The following is a 20,663-nucleotide window of genomic DNA, read 5'->3' as shown; positions in this document are numbered from 1 at the left end:
TGGAGGGGGAAGGGGGACCTTTCCGGGAGGAATGTTGCAGGGAATGAACTATTTGCATAAACAAAACTGAAAAAAAAAAATCTGTTTCCACTTTAACTTAGTTTTGGTTTTGAATTCCCTGATGGTGGTGCCACCTGCTGGCCCATATGGGGAAGGGTCCGTTTTTAGGAACAGGAAAGCCTTCTGCTGGAGGTGCAGACTTCCCGTTTTCTAGGTCTGATCTTAATTCTCCCCTTCGTAAGGGACCTTCCTAGGGGCTGCTGCCATGTCTACAGGGTTCCCACTCAAAGTGCAGTGGAAATCAGAGCCGAGGGCACTCTCTTTTCTGCACTGCCCTTTTCCATTAACCTGGTTCATCCTATGCTCAGTCTTCCAGCAGCCCTGGGCCAGGAACAGCCAGGGTTTCAACGCCCAGGACGATGTGATGAAAGCAGTGCAGGCGTAGAAAGAGGGAAATGGAATTTGGTTGCATTGGGGCCCTGGCTTACTTCACTCGGGAATGCCACTTAGACCTGGAACAGGGGTTCCCGTTTCAGGGAGATCCTACAACTGCACTTTGCTTTAAGACTCTTCCTGCCCACCTCAAGGAACTTGGGCCTGCCAGTGAACTTGGCTCTTAGAGAAGCAAGGACAGCTGGGAAGAGGGAAGAGAGAAGCCTCTTTTCCTCAGCATCTTGTCCAGAGTTTGAGCCCTAGGGTCACAATTGTCTTGGGCTAGGCCAAGGGTGTGGCTGTGAATCAAGAGTGACTGAGAGGAAGCCAGACCCCCAGGGAGGGAGTAGAGCTCTGGCCTCTCCTGTCCATCAGGACACAGTGTCCTGTTTTTGAGGTTTGCTCTTTCTTCATCAACTCTCTGCGGCTCAGATGCCTTATGATGCTGTATTCCATACGGAGGCTCAGGCTGCAGACCAGGCCTCTGAATTCTGAGGCCTCTGTAGTGTTTCCTGCTGTTTCCCTGATCAGATTAAATCTTGAATCCCTGCACCCACCCACCGACTCATTCATCCTTAATGGGCGGCCTATTCAATATGCCAGGCACTCTCCTAGGCATTGGTTTGCAAGGCAATAGTTTGCAAAGACCAGGGTGTTCCCCATCAGGCAGCGACCACACCATCACTGAATATAGGTGGGGAGGAGGCACGGGGAAGCTGCAAGGTTAACGAGGGCCTGAAGCGTTTCTCTGGCTATGTGTTGGAGCTGAGGAATGAATCTTGTGGCCGGGCGGATCCAGCACCTGACCCGTGGCCTTGTCAGGTTCAGAAAGACTGAAGATATGAAAGAAGGATAAGGAGCAGACCAGGAGAGGAGAAAGGGGAGGGGGGACTCTTGTCTAGCAAACTGAACACTGGCATTCTGACAGCAGTGTGTGTGTGTGTGTGTGTGTGTGTGTGTGTGAGAGAGAGCTCATGGCAGGGCAGGGCTACAGAAGTAACAGGGAAGGAGGGACGTTCAGGAAGGTAAGTCTAGGCTGAAGCTCTCCTCCTCTCCCGTCTTACAGATTCTGAGTTCTGTCCTGGGGTTAAACAACATGGCTGGCAAGTGACAGACATGGACCTCGTCAGTTCAGTCCTGGCCCAACCTCCACTCTGCCCAACCACTTGAGATAACCTTGACTTGCACGTTTGTCTTATGCCCTTGACTTACACTAAGGACCGAAAGAAGAAAAAGCTGTATAAAGGTTGTGCAGGCATTTGTTTTAAAAGCAGTATTTGAGGATATTGTCCATTGTATTATTCACTCCTCTTACGACTCGATTCTGGGGGAAACATTTTCTCCCTTAAAGTAATGGTAGGTTTTTCTTTGTGGCAATATCTATAATTATATTTATATCTAGAGATACCTATACCCATATATACTCATAGATACAGCTTTATATTTTTTGCTTTGATAGGGAGAAGCTCGTATCACTTTTTCAATAATAAAAGTTAAAAAATAAAACTAATACATGCTCATTAGATAAAATTGAGCAAATAGAGAAGAACAAGAGAAAACAAAACAGCCAGAATTATACCACTTAAAACAATCTCTGATGAATATTTTAGAGTATTTTAAAAGGTCTTTTGTACTATGTACAGGTTTAAAAAATAGAACTACCACATGTATGTACACCTTTGAATCTTATTTCTCAAATATAGATTTAACCTTTAACCACATAATCCCCTTGATTTTTAATACTAGTAGATTTGCTCTCTTCTGTTTTCTTCACTTTCTAGTTCTGTTTGAACACGTGTGTTTTATTTGTGCCTTTTACTCTAAATCACCTCATGTCCTCACTAAAAATCAAACAGCTGGTCATTTCAGGTGGAGCACAGCCTGGGGTGTCCAGCAGCACCGGGCGTGTCTGCAGGAACACCCAGCTCCAGGCTGGGCCTAGGAGGCCGCTGTCTGCAGGAGACAGGGCCCCAGGAAAGTGTGCGTCAGCTGCCCCGTCCTGAGTGCAGCAGGAATCCCCAGGGAGCGAGCATCTGTAGGGCCGTGGAGGCTGGGAAGGGGGAGTGGGCGACACAGAAGGTCCCGAGGACCCCTGAGAGGTGTCGAGGTGCACTGGAAGGCAAAGGGCCTTTGTAATCCTGGATCAGCTGTGGCATTTGGGTGGGTCGATTTATTTCTCTGAACTTCAGTTTCCTCATTTAAAATGTGGGTTATACAGCACAGCCTTTGCAAACTTGGTGTGAGGAGTCAGTACACGAACTGCCTGGCATGTGGAAGATGTAACAAAAACCGAGCCATCACTGTACTTGTAGCTGGGAATTGTGCTGGGTGGTGCAGCTGAGAGTTTGAATATTTGAAGGTCAACTAAAGGCGCTTTGGCATGTTTCAGGGATGAAACGCAGATAAGACTACTGGCCCCATACACCACTTGAACAGAGGGGTGAGAGGCTGGCTGTCTCCCAGGGGAGACAGACGAAGCTGTGTCAGCAGGAGATAAAGTTCGAAGTGAAACTCCCTGAGGTGCACAGGGCTTTCCTGGGCACAGTGCAAACTCGCAGGAAGGCAGAGGGTGAGGAGGAGGGGCTGGGGGAGGCCCTTCCTATCTGGGCTGGGGTCTGCCTTGAGCAGAGGAGGAGTTCTGTCTCACACAGTGACTCAAATGCGGATTCCCCGACTCCCTCCCTCCCCACCCGAAAGGCTCTGTCTTCACTTTCAACCCTCTTCTGTCTGGGGCTTCACGGAGCTGGTGTCCCGCTCAGGGAGTCAGCCTTTCCCATCCATCACTGCCTTGATCCAGTCCACGTAGTTGAGCACTTTGGTGTAGAAGCCGTACCCTTTGCCACACCCAATGCCCCAGGATACGATGCCCGTGGCCACCCAGTGATGGGCACGATCGTCCCACACTACATAGACGCCACCACTGTCCCCTTGGCAGACACTCTGCCGCCGGGCCTTATCCCCAGCACAGAACATGTTGTCGGAAAACACGTCAGTCCTCTGCTTCTCTTGCAGCCAGGCCTGGCAGGCCTCCCTCGGGGCGACCGGCAGTCTCGAGTACTTCAACTCAGTAGTTAACCAGCCCATCTCCACGCCAAACCCACTGACATATCCCAGGAGGCCGCTGCGGTAGAGGGTCTCGTTGTCGGGCAGACAGACCGGGAGGAGGTGGGGGCCGAGGGGGACGCTGTGCTGCAGTTGCAGGAGAGCGATGTCCCCGTTGAAGTTGTAGGACTCGTTCTGACGGTAGTCCGGGTGCACAACCACGCGGCGCACGGGGTGGCTTCCCAGTTTTATCATCTCATCTATGTTTGTGTGGCCCAGGAACACGTCCACACGCCTCTTCTTCCCAAGAAAGACGCTGTCCTTGGGATAGATGGTGTGGGCGGCAGTGAGGATCCATCTGTCGCCCAGCAGAGCCCCGCCCCCACGGCCATAGATACTGGTGAAAGCTTGCCATGGGAAGTTGCCCAGCTGAGCTCTGGAAGAACCCTGGACCTCCTGGTTCTGGGCGATGGGGGTCACTGGCTGTCCACAGACTGCAAGAGAGGAGAGGTAAGAGTGAGAAACCAGCATGCCTCAAGCCGCATTTTTTAAAGACCGACTTCTGTGAAGGGCTCTTCCTCCTGCCTCCGTAGCCATTTCAAGTCACCTTTTTAGACTCGGTGGAATGGTCCTGAGCAAACTCACGCAGCGGGCGGGATTTGCCTTCCCCGCCTCTTGCCTCCCCTTTCTGCCACGTCTTCACGTTTAACCTCTGCCACTACCAGCTGTCCTCCAACCCGCACAAACCACTACCTCCAGCTGCCTCTGGACCTTTCTGTGGATCAGGCCTAACGTCTGAGAAATGCACCCACTTTGGGTTAGAAAGGCAATGCTTTGACTCCAAAAAACTGGGTTTCAAAAAATGGGACTCGAGTCTTCATATTCTGCTGATGGGAATTTAAAATGGTGGAAATTTTCCATAATTTCACCATTATGGAAAACAGTTTGGCAATTCCTTAAAAAGTTAAACAGACTCCTAGAGTTATGGTAGAAGCCGACACCAGCAATTCCACTGCTAGGTGCACACCCAGGAGAGCTGAAAACATATGTTCAGACACAAGCTTGTACGTGAATGCTCATACCAGCATTGTCCATAAAAGGCAAAAAGTGGAAACAACCCAATGTCCATCAACTAATGAATGGATAGACAAAATGCGGTACATCCATGCAGTGGGATTCGATTCAGTCGTGACAGGATGAAGTCCTGATACATGGTGCAATGAGCGTGAACCTTGAAGACGTTATGCTAAAGGAAAGAAGCCAGACACAAAAGGCCACATATGGTATGATCCCATGATGTGAAGTGTTCAGAGTAGGCAAGTCCATGGAGACAGAAAGCGGGTTAGTGGTTGTCGGGGGATGAAGGAGGGGAGAGTTGGAGGTACTGGGTTTCTTCTGGGGTGATGGGAATGTTTTAGAATTAGTGGGGGTGGTTGCACAATAGTGTAAATGTGCTATAACTACTAAATTGTACACTATAAAATGGTGAATTTTATGTCATGTGAATTTAACTCAATAAAGAAGCTAAAAAAAAAAAGGTGGACTTTCTGGCCCTGTGGTATCTAGGTAGGGAGATATTTGCAGGAGAGAGTGCCTGCCTGTCTGTCCTTGAAGCATACCGTACCAAGAGAGGGTTTTCTCTTATTTGTACGCTGCTCCTCTGTCTCCTTCACTTCCCCATCTGATGAACTTCTTCATGATTTTGCTTTCTCAGTTATATCTTGATCTTTGAGGAATAAGGGACAAGCTCCGGTCCTTTCCTTTTACGGGCCTTCTTGGTTTCCCTCTTCTTCCTCCCCTTCTGCTTTTGTCTCCTCTTTCTATTCTGAGGCTTTCCTTTAACCCCCTGCATCCTGGTCCACAGGCCCCACATACAGTTGAGTCCTGTATGGTAAGTGGCCACTGTCATAGCACTGGCGGGTCACTACTCACCTGGCACACAGTGAGAGACCTCCTCCCTGTCCTCTGTCTCTTCCTCGGGGCCCTGGGTTGTGCAAGTGAGTGTCCCTGCGGAGTGAAATGAGGTGAGGCAAGGAAACAGGCTCAGAATCGGGAGGTGGGGCCAAAAGGGTAGGTGCCACAGGCCTCTTGGTGGGAGAAAGGCAGGTAGAAGCTGGTTCCCCGGCAGGTGGGGACTCACCTGCTGGAACTGCCCGATAATAGGGCTCCTGGCAGTGATTCTGGATGTTGGAGGAATTGCCTCCAGGTGTGTGTGGGGCCTCAGCGCTCCCACTAACCTGGCTGAGAGGCTGACTATGGTTCATACCTATAGGAAAAAAATGGTCATTAGAACCTAGAACAGAATTGCAAGTGGCAACCCAGAGACTGATTCCGGCCCATGGCCACATTTAGTTTGAACTGCAGTCTTTTCTTTTTTTAACATTTGAACTATTTTTCACTGATCAGATTGTCAATGCTAAAAAGGTTTGAAAACGACCATGGTGAGTAGGATACAGGGAAACAGGATTTTCAGCCCTGCTGAGTGGGAGTGTGAATTCACGAAACCTCTATGAGGGGAATTTAGCAATGTCAAAATTAAAACTGCAATTTTTTTCACCTAGCATTTTCATTTCTAAGGATTCACCCTCATAGGCATGCTCTAAGGTATATATCAGGGGTGTCAAACTCATCTTCACCGGGGGCCACATCAGCCTCGCAGTTGCCTTCGAAGGGCCGAATGTAATTTTAGGACTGTGTAAATGTAACTACTCGTTAACAGTTAAGCGAGAGCTCGGCGATCCTGCTGGGTAGAAACAAGGTGCCGGGCCGAATAAAAGAAGGCAGCCAGATTCGGCCACGGGCTTTGTGTTTGCCACCTGCGGTGTTTCCCAAGTTTTCCACAGCAGTACTGTCTGTGGCAGCAAAATATCTATCGGTGGAGGACTAATTCAATATATTATGACATATTAATCAAAGAAATATTATATAGTCACTAGAAAGAACTAGGTAAGGCTAGCCACATGTATATGTAACGATCTCTAAGATATATCATTGAGTGAAAAATGCCAAATTTAAAACATTGTGAATATTAGGCACCGCCCCTATACACAATCATATTTCAATGGCATAGAAGGTCTTTGGAAGAACACCCAGGAAGTGGAGAACGGAGCTGCTTCTGGACAAGGTGGTCTGGGACTAAGGGCCAGGGATCAGAGGAAGACTTACTTTTCACCACATATTTTTTTGAAATTTTTATCATGTGCATATATTACCTTGAAGAAAACATTCTGAGTTACCATTTGAAAATCTGGAATTTCAATCTGTATTTGGCTGCTCAGGAAAAACGAAACAATCCTCAAACCCTGGGTCAGTGAATCAGCATGGGAACGCCTGCTGGAGCCTTTAACCGGGCAGCTCCCCAGCAGGGGCCGGAGGCCTGGGCCCCAGTGTTCAGTCCCTGCACCCCCAGCCTCAACGATCACTCAAGCTCCCGCTCATTTTTTCCAGGTACCAGGGGTCATGGCCATGGGCAGTGAGTGCACCCCCAGGATGGACACTCACTCACGGCTTGGTAGAGGACCAGGAAACCCTTGTGGAGGCCAGTTGTCTGGTCTTCAGAGGAGGCAGGTGCACGGAAAGTCAGCCGCAAACGGTTCCCTGAGGACACAAACTCCCTCTGACCTTGGGCACCGCCCAGCACAGAGCCCTGCTGGCCACAGAACAGGCTTGGGTCCATCCCACTGGCTGTGACCTGAAAGGGGAGCAGAGGGGCAGGCAGGTGTGGGGTGAACCTGTATCCGGGTGGTCCCAGGAGGACTCACGGTCACGGACTACATCCCCATCTGACAGGTCAGCCCGCCCCTGTGGAAGCTTGCTCATGTGGCTTCCTGTCCATTATTCACCCCCAGGTTTTTTCCAGATGTGACCAGATACCCTGCATATTTCTTTCTTTAGCCTTCTATACTTATCTCATAAAGCCCATCTTATTTGCCTGCTTCCAAAAGGCTCCTTGGGAATAGAGTCAATAACATATAACTGTTTGGTGACTGATGGCTGCTAGACTCATTGTGGTGATCACTTTGTAAGCCGTACGAAAATTGAGTCAGTATGTTGTACACCTGAAACGAATATAATACTATTTGTCAGGAGAATAAATCAATAAAAAGAAGTTCCCTGGGCTCCCCAGGGCTCCCCCAGTAGTCCATTGGATTGTAAGTTCCAAGAAGGCGGGAAATACAACTGTTTTGCCGACCACGGAATCCCTGGTGCTCACCTGGTGCTTATAGCACTGCAGCTTTGAACTGATGAAAATACAGATGTAAGTCCCTCCCTCTGGCTCCCTCCAACCCCACCCCCTTCCACTTTTCTGAGTAACTTCCCGTGGGCCAACGTCTGTGATGCAATGAGACCCTCTGCCAAGACCGAGCTGGGGTTTCTGGCCTTTCCTGTTCTCTTTTTTGGAGTGTCCCTCCTCCAGCTGAACTGTAAATAAAGCCCCACAAGGGGTGGGAATCTCAGGACACACGTGTACACAGTACGGGTAGGCTGCCTATTGTTGCCTAACTTATATGTTCTTTAAGGAGGGGTCCCTGTTTCAAACCCCTGTGATGGCCTCGCCCCTGCTCAAATTCCTTTCGGTGGGTTCTCCAACCCACAAGGACACCTCCTGGAGGGAGCTCCCCTGGCCCACGCTTCAGCTTGATCTCTATTCTGGGCACTCAACTCATTATACTCATTTCTTTTCTTTTCCATTTAATTTATGATTTCCGTATGGATCTACCTCCTGGGTTCTTCATTCCCTCCTTCTTCACAGTCTTAAATTCCCTTCAACACGATCAAGGACAAAACAGTGAGAGGAAGATGAGAGCAGATGAGAGATGCCAGTAACATCTTGGAAGGTGGACTAGGGATGGAAAAGGGGCAACTGTGGATCTGACTCTGCAGAGGTGGAAGCCAACGTAAAGCACGCAGGTTCTTATCACAGAAACGAGGATAACCAGGAACCCCCGAGGATGGGGATGAGCGGGGCAGGGGGTGGGGGCTGACAGAAGCCTAGGTAGGGAGACCTCAGAATTCTGGCCCCTTTGCCCACCCTGTGCACCCAGGCGACTCCGTCTGGTTCACCCTGCCTGGCAAGAGACCTCGGCATGAACCAGAGACCCTGGACTTGGGATTCCCTGGGACACTTGACAGAAGGAGTGAGATCAGAACTGAAAACAGAGGGACTGGGTGAAAGTCCGCATATCAAACAGTAAGATGCTTCTGCTTGTCTCCCAGAAGGCGGGCAACTCCATCAGGAGACCAGAGGACTCTCTGAGGCCGGCCATCCCCCAGGGAAACGCTTCTGCACGCCGACCACTGGGAGGGCCCTGCGGCACACCTAGTCCCCCTCGCTCACAGCCTTATTGTCAAACTTGTCATTTCACAAATTTTAGCTGTCTTCACAGAGCACCCAGTATCATTCTAAGTACTTCCCTTTTAAGTATAAATGAACAGCCAGGGATTACCAGACATTGTAGGAGAGTCTCTAACATGAAAAGCAGAGACAAAACACATGAAGAGTAAAAAAGAACATGGACAAAGTAGAGAAGATACAGGGAACAGAAGCAGCATTGAAAAATAGTCCCATTACAGGGAAAAGAGCCTTGTCTGTGAAATAAGAACAGCATTCTGTAAAAAGGCACATTTGGAAAAGAAGAATGAGCCTTTGGTCATAAAAAAAAAAGAGTGAAGAGAAAAAACCCACCAGAGCGGGTATTTAAAATGAGGAAACCTGCAGAAAGCAAAACAAAAGGACAAAGAGATGGAAAACACAACGGAATGAATAATAAAACCAGAGGATCAATCCAGAACATACAACAGCTAAATTACAACAGTTCCAGAAAAAGAAAATAAGGAGAGTAGATGCCTGGAAATATTTTTAAAAAATAACATAAGAACATTCCTAGAATTGAAGGGCTGGGTGAAAAGAGTCTCTAGATTAAAAGGAGGCTGAACAACGAGTAGAAAGTGAACCACATCAAGGCACGTCATGAAGTTCAGAACACCGGTAATAAAGACAATTCTAGAAACGCTGCAGAGAAAAAACTAAGGGCCAGAAATCATACTTCGGTCAGACTTAACAACACGAGAGCTAGGAGACAAAGTCATCAACACTCAGAGAAAACGTCTTCCGGCTTAGAATGCAAGCTGGACAACACCCCACCAGCTGTGAGGGCAGAGCAAGACAATTAGGGTAAGATCCTCTAAAACTGACTCCCACATACCTTTTCTGGAGGAGAAAGTGCTCCTCTAAAAATAGGAGAGAAAACCAGGAAAGAGAATGACAGTGGGGTCCAGTTTTAGTGCAGGACAGGTGAAGGGAACCCCCAGCACGATGGGGAAGGGAAATCCCAGAGAGGGTGCCATCTTAGACGGCACAGACTTCAGACTGAAGAAAGAAATCAAGATCAAGAGATCTTTTGGTGAAGTGTCACCCATGAACAGGAGGACTTGGATGAGATTTGTGCTTGACTGCGTTGAAAGATTTACTCTGTGGCTAGGAGTTTGAGGAGATTAATTACACAGAACTAAGCAAACCAGAGGAGAACAAAAACAAACAGAAAGCTCCAAAGAACTCCATGTAATTATTGACTCCTGGGAAACCGAAAGTTAGAGAGAAAAAATTATAATTATTGTCCATCATGTGCTCAAATGTATTTTAAAGTCATAATAATGTAAGTAATGACTATAGGCTTAATTAAAAATAGTAGTATGGGTAAGCTGGGAGGATGGGGAGGGGAAATGTAGGAGTGAGAATCTGTGATAAAGCCAGTCTTATCTTCTATAGTTGAAAGTTAATGGATAATATGTAAAACAAGACAAAACAACAACCAAAAAAACACCTCAAAAACCCAAACAACCCAACCCAAACACACACACAAACACAACCAGAACAAGAGTGTGACTGATACATATGAAACTAACTGCCAGATGAAACAGTTCCACGAACTGTGACTAATTGCCCCAGGGGAGTAGAATGGGGTAAGGAGCAAAGCTGGAGACAGCTGTTTCCCATTATAAGCCTTGTAGTACTCTGATTTAAAAACAAACCAACGAACAAACATTGCATCTATTATTTTGATATAAATAAAATTTAAAACAAAAGATAGCAAAGTACCATTTTTAAAGTGTCCTTATTCTGAATAATTCCCTTATCATAAGAACTTCAAGGTAAACTCAGTCACGGAATCTTTTGTTATTGTTCACGCCCAGCTTCCTGTCCTGACAGAGCAGGCGCTTGGCAAGATGCTTGATGATATGTTTTTAATGACTGATGTGTGAGGCCTTGCTCTTTACTCTAGGGATTGGCAGTATTTGTGTGTCCCTTTGGGGGCAAGGTGGTAGCATGGCCAGGGCCAGGGCTGCTGGTGGCGGCTGCACACTTGGGCAGACCCTCGCCTCCCAGGGAGGCCAGCCTGTGCCCCTGACTTGGGCTCTTCATCCATTCTCCCAGAGCCAGGGCCCTGCCACCTCCCATTGCCCCTGGGCTCCAGGCCAGGAGGCTGTCTCCCCGGAGTCCCTCCAGGACCCCAGCTCACTGTGACGGCGTCCTGCTCACAGTCCTGGGACAGCTCCAGGTCGAAGTCCTGCAGCACGAGCTTCACAGCAAAGCCCTCCGGGGCCTCGATGACAGTGGTGCTCTCTCGGCCTTTGAGGTATGACTCCGGGAACCCGGGGAATGTCAGCTGCTGGGGTAGCTGCTGGGCCAAGAGCACAGAGCCCTGTGTGGGGCAAGCCTGGAAGGCTCCCCAGAGAAGCAGCCACCACCTGTGAGTGGGTGAGAGCAAGATGAGTCCACATAGCTGTGGCCTGAGGCCTGGGGGGTCCTGAGGAGTGGGGGCAGGCACTGCTAAGGGGCTGAGAGACCTGGCAAGGGCATTAGCAGCTGTGGCCTTGGCCCTTGAGCCTTGACACCTCTGCCTGCTGCCTTATTGCCCTTCTCCACCCCAGTTCCTTCAGCCTCCTTGTCAGCCTAAGCTCCATGTATAGTTTTTCACCATTGCTTATCTTCCTGGAGAGTCTCATACAAGGTGGGGGGCTACTTTCTGCTCCAGCAGATCCCAACCCCACCCTGGGATCTGAGGGAGACATGGAGGTACAAGTGAGGGACAGTGAAGACATTAGCTTCCTGGCTCAGAGCACAGTGCCTGACCACCCCCCAGGAAGGCTGCTAGAAGCTAAGGGCAACTTCTAATTCCCTTCTGCTTTAAGTGGCTCTGAGTGTGTGTGTGTGTGTGTGTGTATGAGTGTGGGGGTGTGGGTTTCTGTGTGGGGTGTACATGAGCCCCTGGCTTCCCACCCTCCTGTTTTCCCACCCTTTTCCTCTCCTCCAGTCCTTTCTAAGGGCACACTCACATCTTGCCCAGGCAGCTTGTGGAGTGGGGGCTTCCCCAGAAATAATTCCCCGGCTCTGAGACCAGGCCTCTGGAGTGGGACAACTGGGACCTTGGAGAGGACTTGGCCCAGGCCAGGAAACAAGAGGTGGGGCCAGAGAGGACCGTCAAGGGGAGGTGGGAGGTTACTGGAAATGAGTTTAGTAATTCTCCAGTTCCTTTTTCTAATTCTCTGGGTTGAGCGCCACCTACTGTCTGACTTGGGTATATCTCAGCCACCACAACTTAAGAGGAAAAACTCCAAAACCTCGCTGGCCCTCAGTGGTCAGGGGTTGGGAGGGCACTGACTCTTGATTCTTTTGTACTATTTACAAAATAATAAATAGTAGGTATGGCTCCTTGTGTGTTATGGCTGTTGCCTCTAGTCGGCCATCTCTCTCTCCCTGACCTTTCCACTCATTTGTATTACCTGCCTGCCTCTTGTTGAAATGGAAGTTTGTGACCTCTGAACTTGAACTCCCTCTCCCATCTCCCTCCTCACCAAGCATGGCTGGGGCCCTTTCTTGGGTAGTCTTTTGCATCCTGCTCACAACCCCTGGAATCCACTCATCCAGCAGGGTCAGGTTGGCACAGGGCCTGGATCAGGCCGATTCCTGCTTCTCCAAGCAGATACCAGGGCCATGGCTGGGCACAGAGGCCACCTCCCCAGGAGACACGCTCACCCGTGGCCTGATAGGGGTCTAGGAAGTTCTTGTGGGGGCTGGTGGTCCCATCCACAAGGGAGGCAGGTGTGTGGGAGATGGAAAACAGCAGCAGCCTGTTCCCCAAGGACACAGATTCCCTGTGGTCAGCAGGCCGCCCACTGGGGAACACTGCTGCCCACAGAGTCAGCTCAGAGCAGGGGCTGTGACCTGAAATCGAGGGGAAGGGTGGGAAGGCAGGCAGGTAAGGAGTGACTGCACCACTGGCGGTCCCGGGGTCACGTCCTGGGTGTGGACTGTGGCCTCGTCTGGAAGTTTTGTGTACCTTTGGGGTTCAGAGGTGTAACTCATGGTGGCCTTGCCACATAGTTTTACTTACTCTTTCTCTCCCCTTCTTTGGGCTACTGAGGCTGCCGTATGCTAAGAATGGCTCCTCACCCACTCCAGGGCTCTTGGTCCCCAGTTCTTTCAGGGGACTCTCTGGGAACCCTTTGGGGTGCTCGCCAACGATCTACGAGGCCTGGGCTCTCCATCACCCATGGCTAATAAGGCGCCCGCCCACATACGGGGGTGTGTGCGTGGTTGAATCTGGAAGGTGTGGGCAGAGAGTCTTCCAGCGGGCTTCCTCCCTCTTCCCCTGCACTAACTCCCTACTCCTCCCTCATCCAGCCCCACGGTCACTTTAAGTGCTTTTCTGCTACCACTCTTTGGACCTGACTTTTCCTTCTTCTCCTCTTCTGCAGAATACTCCCGCTTGCCCCCAACACACCCAGCAAAATGTGTATGGTGTAACACAGCTATCTAATAACAGACATAGAAAAATTTAAAGATACAAGATATACTAAAAAATGGTATCCTTCTGCGTATTTTGTAGCCTTATAATAACAAGCAGCAGCTCCTTCTGGCTCCCTCTAGGTCATTCCCGATGCCTCGGCTCCTGCCCAAGTGCCATTCCTCTGGGATCCTCTCCTTCCCAGAGCCTTGTCCTTCCATCCTTAGTCCAAGGGGCAGCTTGGGGGGCAATCCCTGTCACCCCTATTTCATGAAGTAATCTCTGCTTAGGGTGCATGCGCGCTGCTCAGGTCCCTGTTGGTAGGTATGTCCCTGTTCTTGTTACTCTGCTTGTTTAAAAAAATCCTCATCTGCCCTGGCTGGTGTAGCTCAGTGGATTGAGCACTGTCCTGAGAACCAAAGGGTCACCAGTTTGGTTCCCAGTCAGGGCACATGCCTGGGTTACAGGCCAGGTACCCAGTGGGGGGCATGCAAGAAAAAAATCACACATTAATATTTCTCTTCCTCTCTTTCTCCTTCTCATCCACTCTTTCTAAAAATAAATAAATAAAATCTTTAAACAATCCTCATCTGAGGATATGTTTATTGATTTTAGAGAGAGAAGCTGGGGAGAGAGAGAGGGAGAGAGAAACATCAATTGGTTGCCTCCCATATGCACCTACACTGGGGATTGAACCCACAACCTAGGTATGTGCCCTTATTGGGGGTTGAATCCCCAACACCCTGGTGCACAAGCTGATGTTCCGACCAACTGAACCAGCTGGCCAGGGCTCGTTACCCTGCTTTTATCTGTCCCTCACCTCCTTCACTGTCCTCCTTTTCTTCAGGCTTTTGTGCTCTCTTTCTTCACTTTCTTCCTTAATCCAAGCTTCGGCTCTGACAGCTTCCTCTCCTTTGAACCTCTTATTGCTCCGTCTTCCTGGGGAGTCTCTGACTCAACAAGACAGTTTCCCATTGGGCTTTGGAATTTTTACTGTCTTTCAAGTAACAGGGACCAGTGGCGATGAGGACCCCAAACACCGCGGTCAGGGCCCACATCTTCCTCGTGGTCGCCCCAGGGAAGAGGTGCTGCAGGCCACGGCCCGATTCCAAACCTCGAGTGAGCTGAATGCAGGGTTTCATGGCTTTTTTTCTCTTGTTTTTAAACTTATTTTTCAGTTACAGTTGACCTACAATATTGTATTAGTTTCAGGTGCACAACACAGTGACGACACATTTATATACCTTACACAGGGATCTCCCAGTAAGTCTAGTGCCCATCCCACACCGTGCACAGGGATTACGGTATTGTTGATTGTATTTCCTGTGCTGCGCTTTGCATCCCCTTAACTGTTTTTGTAACTGGCAATCTGTCCTTCTGAATCCCTTTCTCCTTTTCTGCCCATTCCCTCCTCCCCCAACCCCCATCTGGCAGTCATTAGTTTGTTCTCTGTCTCTTGCCTCTTTTCCAGCTCTTTCCACAAGGCTGGTTCCTATCTTTCCTGGTAGATCACAGAGCAGGGATTCCTTCTGTGTCTTAAACAATTGCTGACTCAAACTTTTTGAAAAAAAAATCAAACAGAGTAATGGGATTTTATCTTGATGCTTGAAAGGAGGAACAGAGTTAGTCCCAAAGGTATTCTCCTGGTCCAACAGACAAACAACAATCTCACAAGTATTTATGCTTTCTGGAAAATAAACGGTTAATTACAATTTTTTTCTATGAGTAAAAGTTATCAACAACCAGCCTGACTGGCAGTCTTTTACGTTTTTTTAAAAGATTTTACTTATTTATTTATTTTTAGAGAGAAGGGAAGGGAGAGAGAAAGAGAGGGAGAGAAACATCAGTGTGTGGTTGCCTCTCATATATCCCCTACTGGGAACCTGGCCTGCAACCCAGGCACGTGCCCTGACTGGGAATTGAACCATGATCCTCTAGTTCGCAGGCCTGTGCTCAATCCACTGAGCTATACCAGCCAGGGCTTTTTTTTTATGTTTTATAGACTATGTTGCACTGGTCATATAGCAATCATCTCTGAAGTCTGAATGTCTTTAACAATTCCTTTGTATAAATTATACTCCAAAGATGATATAAATATAACATGGAACAGAATTATGTATTTCCACACCAGTGAGACTGAATATTTTTGATTCACCACTTTATCAAAATCAACCATATGAGCAGAATCAAGTCTGATTTTCTGCGATGCTATGCTAAGAGGGAGTACGTTCTGTTCTCATCTTGCTCAGATTTATTTTGTTAGCATTTGTGAGCCTTGCTTTTTGAAACCAAGTACCAGAATTTCATTATACAGAATTGTAGAGGGCAGGTCTGAGAAGCTTAAAATGTACAAAAGAAAAGAGAAAGCTAACATGTGTACTATGGGACACATTCTGTCTTTCAGCTACAATTGGAAGTCACGTCCCCTCACTCCAGGGCTGTGGCTGGGGAAGGCTCCAGGAACAGGAGGAGCCGAAAGTTACTAGAAATACAGTAATTATCAACATGACCTAAAACAAAAACCTCTAGATACCACTTGTGGTCTGGCATGGGGATGACCGAAATATTGCAGCTAGTTTTTATCCCAATTGAAGCTTGATATTTCTGAGACCAGAAAGACCTCTTACCCACCAACAACTAGACTTGACTTGAAGGAGAAGTTGAAGAAAGTTCTCTAGGGACCATGCCAGCTTCCTGTTTAAGGAAAAATTCTCTCTCTCAAAGCCCCTCCTTCCATTTCTTTATGCTCCTGGTTCTCTATCTCTGTCCTTCCTTCTCTGGGTGGGTGCTCTGGGGAGAAGAGCAATGGCCACGTGGAGGCGCAAGGACTGGAGGTGAGAGAGAGACAGATTTTGGTGAAGGAAGTGGAATTCATCTCTGTGGACCCCTCCTCAGTTCCTGGTCTGCACTGATCCACCTTGCCTGAGTTGGAAACGTGGAGATACCGCTGGTGTCTCGGGTCTTGCCTTCTCAAGGATGTCGGCGCCTGTAAGGTGGCTGACTGTGGACTGCTTGGCCTGTGGTCCTTAGAAGTCTAGGTTGAGCCACTTCTTGCCAGTTAAGGGAGGAGGCAATGCAACCCCAGAAGAGGAAGCCTTCTACTCATGCCTGCAAGGAAAAAGCCAGGACCTGCTGGGTGCCGCCCAGGAATGAGAGGGGCCAGAGCATGAGCCCACAGGGATTTGTCCTGGAAGGAAGGACAAATTGTTTCTTTGTTTCTCTGACCATGTTTCACTATAGCTACGCCTTCATCGTCCAGCCATCGAACCACCTAGCAGCCCTAGCAATACTGGCAACATGCATTTATTACCATCCACGCTGAGTCACTCAGTGCTGACTCACTTTATTGTTGTTGTCATCTCTCTGAATGACTCTGATAGGTTTCATAAGGTCATTAGTGCCTTACCCACTAGGGTATTAAGGCCCCCTCTCTTTGTTGCTCTGGTGGACTAACTTCACTTCGTCTCCCAGAACACATTTCAAAATCACCTACTGGGAGAGCATGTGTCTCAGTTTGGTTGGAACTACCCCAGTTGACACTGGTTGTCCTGGTGTAATTGTTTATATGCCCCCTTTCCCTTGCCAAGTTATCCTGGTTTGGTCAAACTCTATGGTCATCCTAGAGAATGGTGCTTCGCAGCCACTTCAATATGCCGACTGTGCTGCCAGAGACCTCCCACACCATGAGCTCACTCACTACCCCCGGTTGTGACCACCACACCACTCTGAGCCCTGGTTACCTGGAACAGTGTCCAGCAGCTCAGTGCCCAGCGCCTCGGTCACCATGCTGCCATGAGCAACACAACAATACTCCCCTGGACTCACTCATAAGACACAGGCTCAGCAACGTATCTCTGTTTCTTCCCTCTCCACCAAACCCAGAGCCTCCCTCCTTCTTCAGTACTTAGAAAAGTGTCATCTCAGTGTGTCTGGGTCTGAATGGCAGGGGCGGGATAGGCTTTTCCTGGAGTTCTCAGGTCTGTCCTCCGGCCATAAGAACTCAGCATGAGAAAGAGGCTGGGGGACATTCCCAAATGAACCCTCCTACATTTACCCACCCCCCCACCCCGCCCCTCCATGCCGCGGACTGGCTGGAAGACAAGACAAGGAGTCCTCAAAATGAAGGACAAGAAGGATTGTGGAGGAGATTTGCAACGTGCTTGGACTGAGGAAAACAGATGTGGTGGAACAATATTGTGCCTCGTTCTGCCTGTTGGCAGCAGTATCGCTGCCTCCATAAAAAAAAATCCAAAAACCAAAAAACTCTGTCTTCAGGGTGAGCTCCATTCCCTGCCTTTACTCTCCCAGGCCTAAGGAGAATTTACCATTCAGACACTGAGGCATGTGCATGTACACATATATTCATACATTTAACAAATGCCTACCATGTGCCAGGTGTTCTAGGTGTAGAATGTATGGAAATCCTTACATTCTATTTGGGCTTATATTCTACACACACACACACACACACACACACACACACACTTCTCATAGAAGAATCTGTTGCTTTCTCCAGTTTGCATGTAGTAATATGGCTCCTCACACATGCAGCAAGTTACAGACCCAAGCAGGGTACCTTCTGGATCTTTGTTTTCTCCAGGCTAAGGTTCAGGAGAGCATGGTCCCTGGCTCTGAGGGGATGGCAGGGGAGTGGCGGTCAGGAGAGACACAGTTCCCCAGGTATAGTCTTGGGGTGAAGTCGACCCTGTGTGCCATACATCAACCCCAGCCGCCCCTGGGAACAGTCTCCCATCTGCATCTTAGGAGCAGCAGGCCCCTCTGGCTGGGCTTCTCCCCTCCCCAGAGACCACTGATACATTCCTCCTTGTCCAGCTCTCAGGGTCATCTGGAGCACCTGCAAAGGCAGAGACACAGCCACAGGGTGAACGACGGTTCATGTGATGGGAACAAGACAAGACCCATGTGATGGGAACAAGCCAGCTAAGGCTCCCATCAGGGCTGGGGATCCACCCCTAGTCTCCCCTGAGAGCATCGTTCCCTGTTCTCTGACAATCTGATGGGCAGGGTTGTACTCTGCTCCTGAGCTTGTGCTCTGGGACCCGTGGGGAGTACCTGGGCTAGCCCATCTTTCTTGGTAATGTTCTGAAGGAGAGGAAGAGAAAGGCCTTAAAAGAAAACTCCAGGGCGGGCAGGGACAACTGTTCTGATTTGTATGGGACTAAGGGCTTTTGGGGGATGTGAGAAGTTCTGGGTGAGTCAGAACAGTCACTCACCCTAAATGGGCAATGGTTAAAGTGCTGGGTGGAGGCCTGGTGTGAAAGAAATCAGGGAGCCAGGAGGGTGAAGGACAGTGACCATACCTACCACTGGTGTCTGGAGCAGTCCAGGGCCTGGATGTGGTCCTTGCTTTTATGAATCTAACACTTTGAATGTGAGAGCCTGTCTTGGTCCCAGTCAGGGGGCATATCTACAATGAGTGTTAGGATCAGGAGAGAAGGCCTTCAGGGATTTGGGCCTGGAGAAGGAGCCTGCTGGTTTGTGTGCCGCTGATCATAGCAGACCCATGAGGTGTTGGGCTGGGGAGTTGTGCCCCTGCCTGGCTTTCAGGAGCACTTCTCCTGCCCTGGGGCCTCCTCCCAAGCTGGCAGGAAGACAGAAGTAGCCATTGCTTTGCAGTTTGTAGCCTGGGGCAGAAGCAGAAGTAGCTGCCCAAGTAGTTGTGGCACAGACACAGTCACGGAGCTCTTCAGGGTTATGGCACACTCTCCATGCTTGGGAGTGGGGAGAGGGGGGAATGAGGACTTGGTGATTTGGGCTCTGCAGCCTTGGGGAGGGGAGCAGATCTGGGTGAGAGCTAGCACTCTTTTCTTAATTTTATCACAATGAAAGGCATTTGCTCAGCTTGATCTGTCTGGAGGCACAGTTGGTGTTGGGACAGGTTGTGGGGGCTAATGCACTGAGCGTGCACCACCTCCCTGAGCTCCAAGCTCTGCATGTGGCTGTTCTCTCATTGTGTGATGCCTGGATCATAATCAGGTTGAAAGCCATTTGAGTGTCCCAGATATTTCTACCCCATTCCCTTGAACAATGAGTACATGGGGCAGACTCCAGGCAACCTAGCTAAGACGAAAAGAAGGTAATTTCAATTTGAGCTATTACTCATCTTAAGACAGTTTTCAGTGTGAGATAAGCCAAGTTAACTGCCTACTTGAACAAAGAGGCAGTACTCTTTGGAGGAACATCTCAGAATCCATCATCTTTTTTTTTAATCCTCACCTGAGGATTTGTTTATTGATTTTTAGGGAGGGAGGCAAGGAGAGAGAGAGAGAAAGAGAGAGAGAGTATACACCCTAAATGGGGATAGAACCCATAATCTAGGCATGTGCCCTGACTGGGGATGGAAATTGCAACCTTTTTTGGTATATGGGATGATGTTCCAACTGCCTGAACCACATGGCCAGAGCCAGAATCCATGGTATCTACAACATATCAATCATCATATAGGATACAATCCAAAATTATTCCAAAAATAAAGAAACAAAAATATAAACCATGCTCAAGAGAAAAGACAACAGTGCTCATCCCCCAGATGTTGGATTCAGTACCCAAGAATTTTATAAAGCACACAAAGACACAAAGAAAAATGCTCATATTAAAGAAAAACAAATAGGAACCTAAGCAGAGAAATAAGAACTTTAAAAAAGAACTACCTCTAAACTCTAGAACTAAAGGGTACAATATATGGAACTAAAAAATCAATGGAGGAATTTAATAGAAGAATGAAGATAGCAGAAGAAAGAGTCAGTGACCTTGAAGATAGATAAGCAGAAATTATTCAGTCTGAGAAAGAGAGGAAGAATTTTTTTTTTAATGAGCAGAAACTCAGGGACCTGTAGGGCAATATATTTAAAAAAAACACAAATTCTAATCGGTTTCTTCTTAAAGTCCCAGAAGAAGAGAAGAGAACGAGTCAAGAAAAATATTTGAAGAAATAATGATGGGAAGTTTCCCAGGTTTTGGAAAAGTCATGTATGTTCAGGTTCAACAAGCTCAGCAACTCAAAGCAGAATGGGAAATAAACCAAAAAGCACATGTAGGCCCATCAGAGTCATATTCCTGAAAACCAGAGATGAAAAAGAGACCCTCAAAGGCACCCAGAGAAGAAGAACACACCGCAAACACAAAGCAACATTTTCAGCATCACTGCTTTCTCATCAAAAACAACACAGGCCAGAAGGCAGTAGAACAACATCTTTAAAATGCTGGGGGGAAAATTCAACTCAGAGTTGTTTTTCCAGTGAAAATATTCTTCAGGAATGAAGATAAAATAAAATCACCCTCAGAAAAAAGGAAACGTAGAGAATTTTTTAGCAGTAGACCTGCATTCTGAGGGATGCTCAAGTTCTGCAGGCCAGAGGCAGAGGAATCCAGGTGGAGGAG

At 48.5% G+C, this 20,663-nt stretch overlaps 1 protein-coding gene across 1 annotated transcript; it reads right to left on the bottom strand.

Annotated features, from left to right (window-relative positions):
* Nucleotides 1-2,196: 2,196 nt before the first annotated feature.
* On the bottom strand, nt 2,197-17,048 carry C1RL (complement C1r subcomponent like). The gene is made up of 8 exons (XM_037068351.1): nt 17,003-17,048; nt 12,512-12,700; nt 11,812-11,977; nt 10,995-11,223; nt 6,976-7,165; nt 5,615-5,740; nt 5,407-5,481; nt 2,197-3,968 (listed from the first exon to the last, which is right to left on the bottom strand). The coding sequence occupies exons 1-8, from the start codon at nt 17,046-17,048 to the stop codon at nt 3,196-3,198; spliced, it is 1,794 nt and encodes a 597-aa protein (XP_036924246.1). The 3' UTR covers nt 2,197-3,195.
* Nucleotides 17,049-20,663: the final 3,615 nt, after the last annotated feature.

The sequence above is a fragment of the Sturnira hondurensis genome, unplaced genomic scaffold, assembly GCF_014824575.4.
Source record: "Sturnira hondurensis isolate 20B ecotype Veracruz unplaced genomic scaffold, ASM1482457v3 Scaffold0017436, whole genome shotgun sequence".
Lineage (NCBI taxonomy): Eukaryota > Metazoa > Chordata > Mammalia > Chiroptera > Phyllostomidae > Sturnira > Sturnira hondurensis.
The sequence above is the reverse complement of the archived record's forward strand: the minus strand, read 5'-3'. Positions and strand labels throughout refer to the sequence as shown.

What these genes read in the sequence shown, in the direction of transcription:
- C1RL (XM_037068351.1), bottom strand. Translation starts at nt 17,048, where the DNA reads ATGGTGACCGAGGCGCTGGGCACTGAGCTGCTGGACACTGTTCCAG. An exon ending in AGACCCCTATCAGGCCACGG is followed by an intron (nt 11,978 to 12,511) that starts GTGAGCGTGTCT and finishes ACTCATTTCCAG; the next exon opens with TAACCTCCCACCTCCCCTTG. An exon ending in TTATCGGGCAGTTCCAGCAG is followed by an intron (nt 5,482 to 5,614) that starts GTGAGTCCCCAC and finishes TTCACTCCGCAG; the next exon opens with GGACACTCACTTGCACAACC.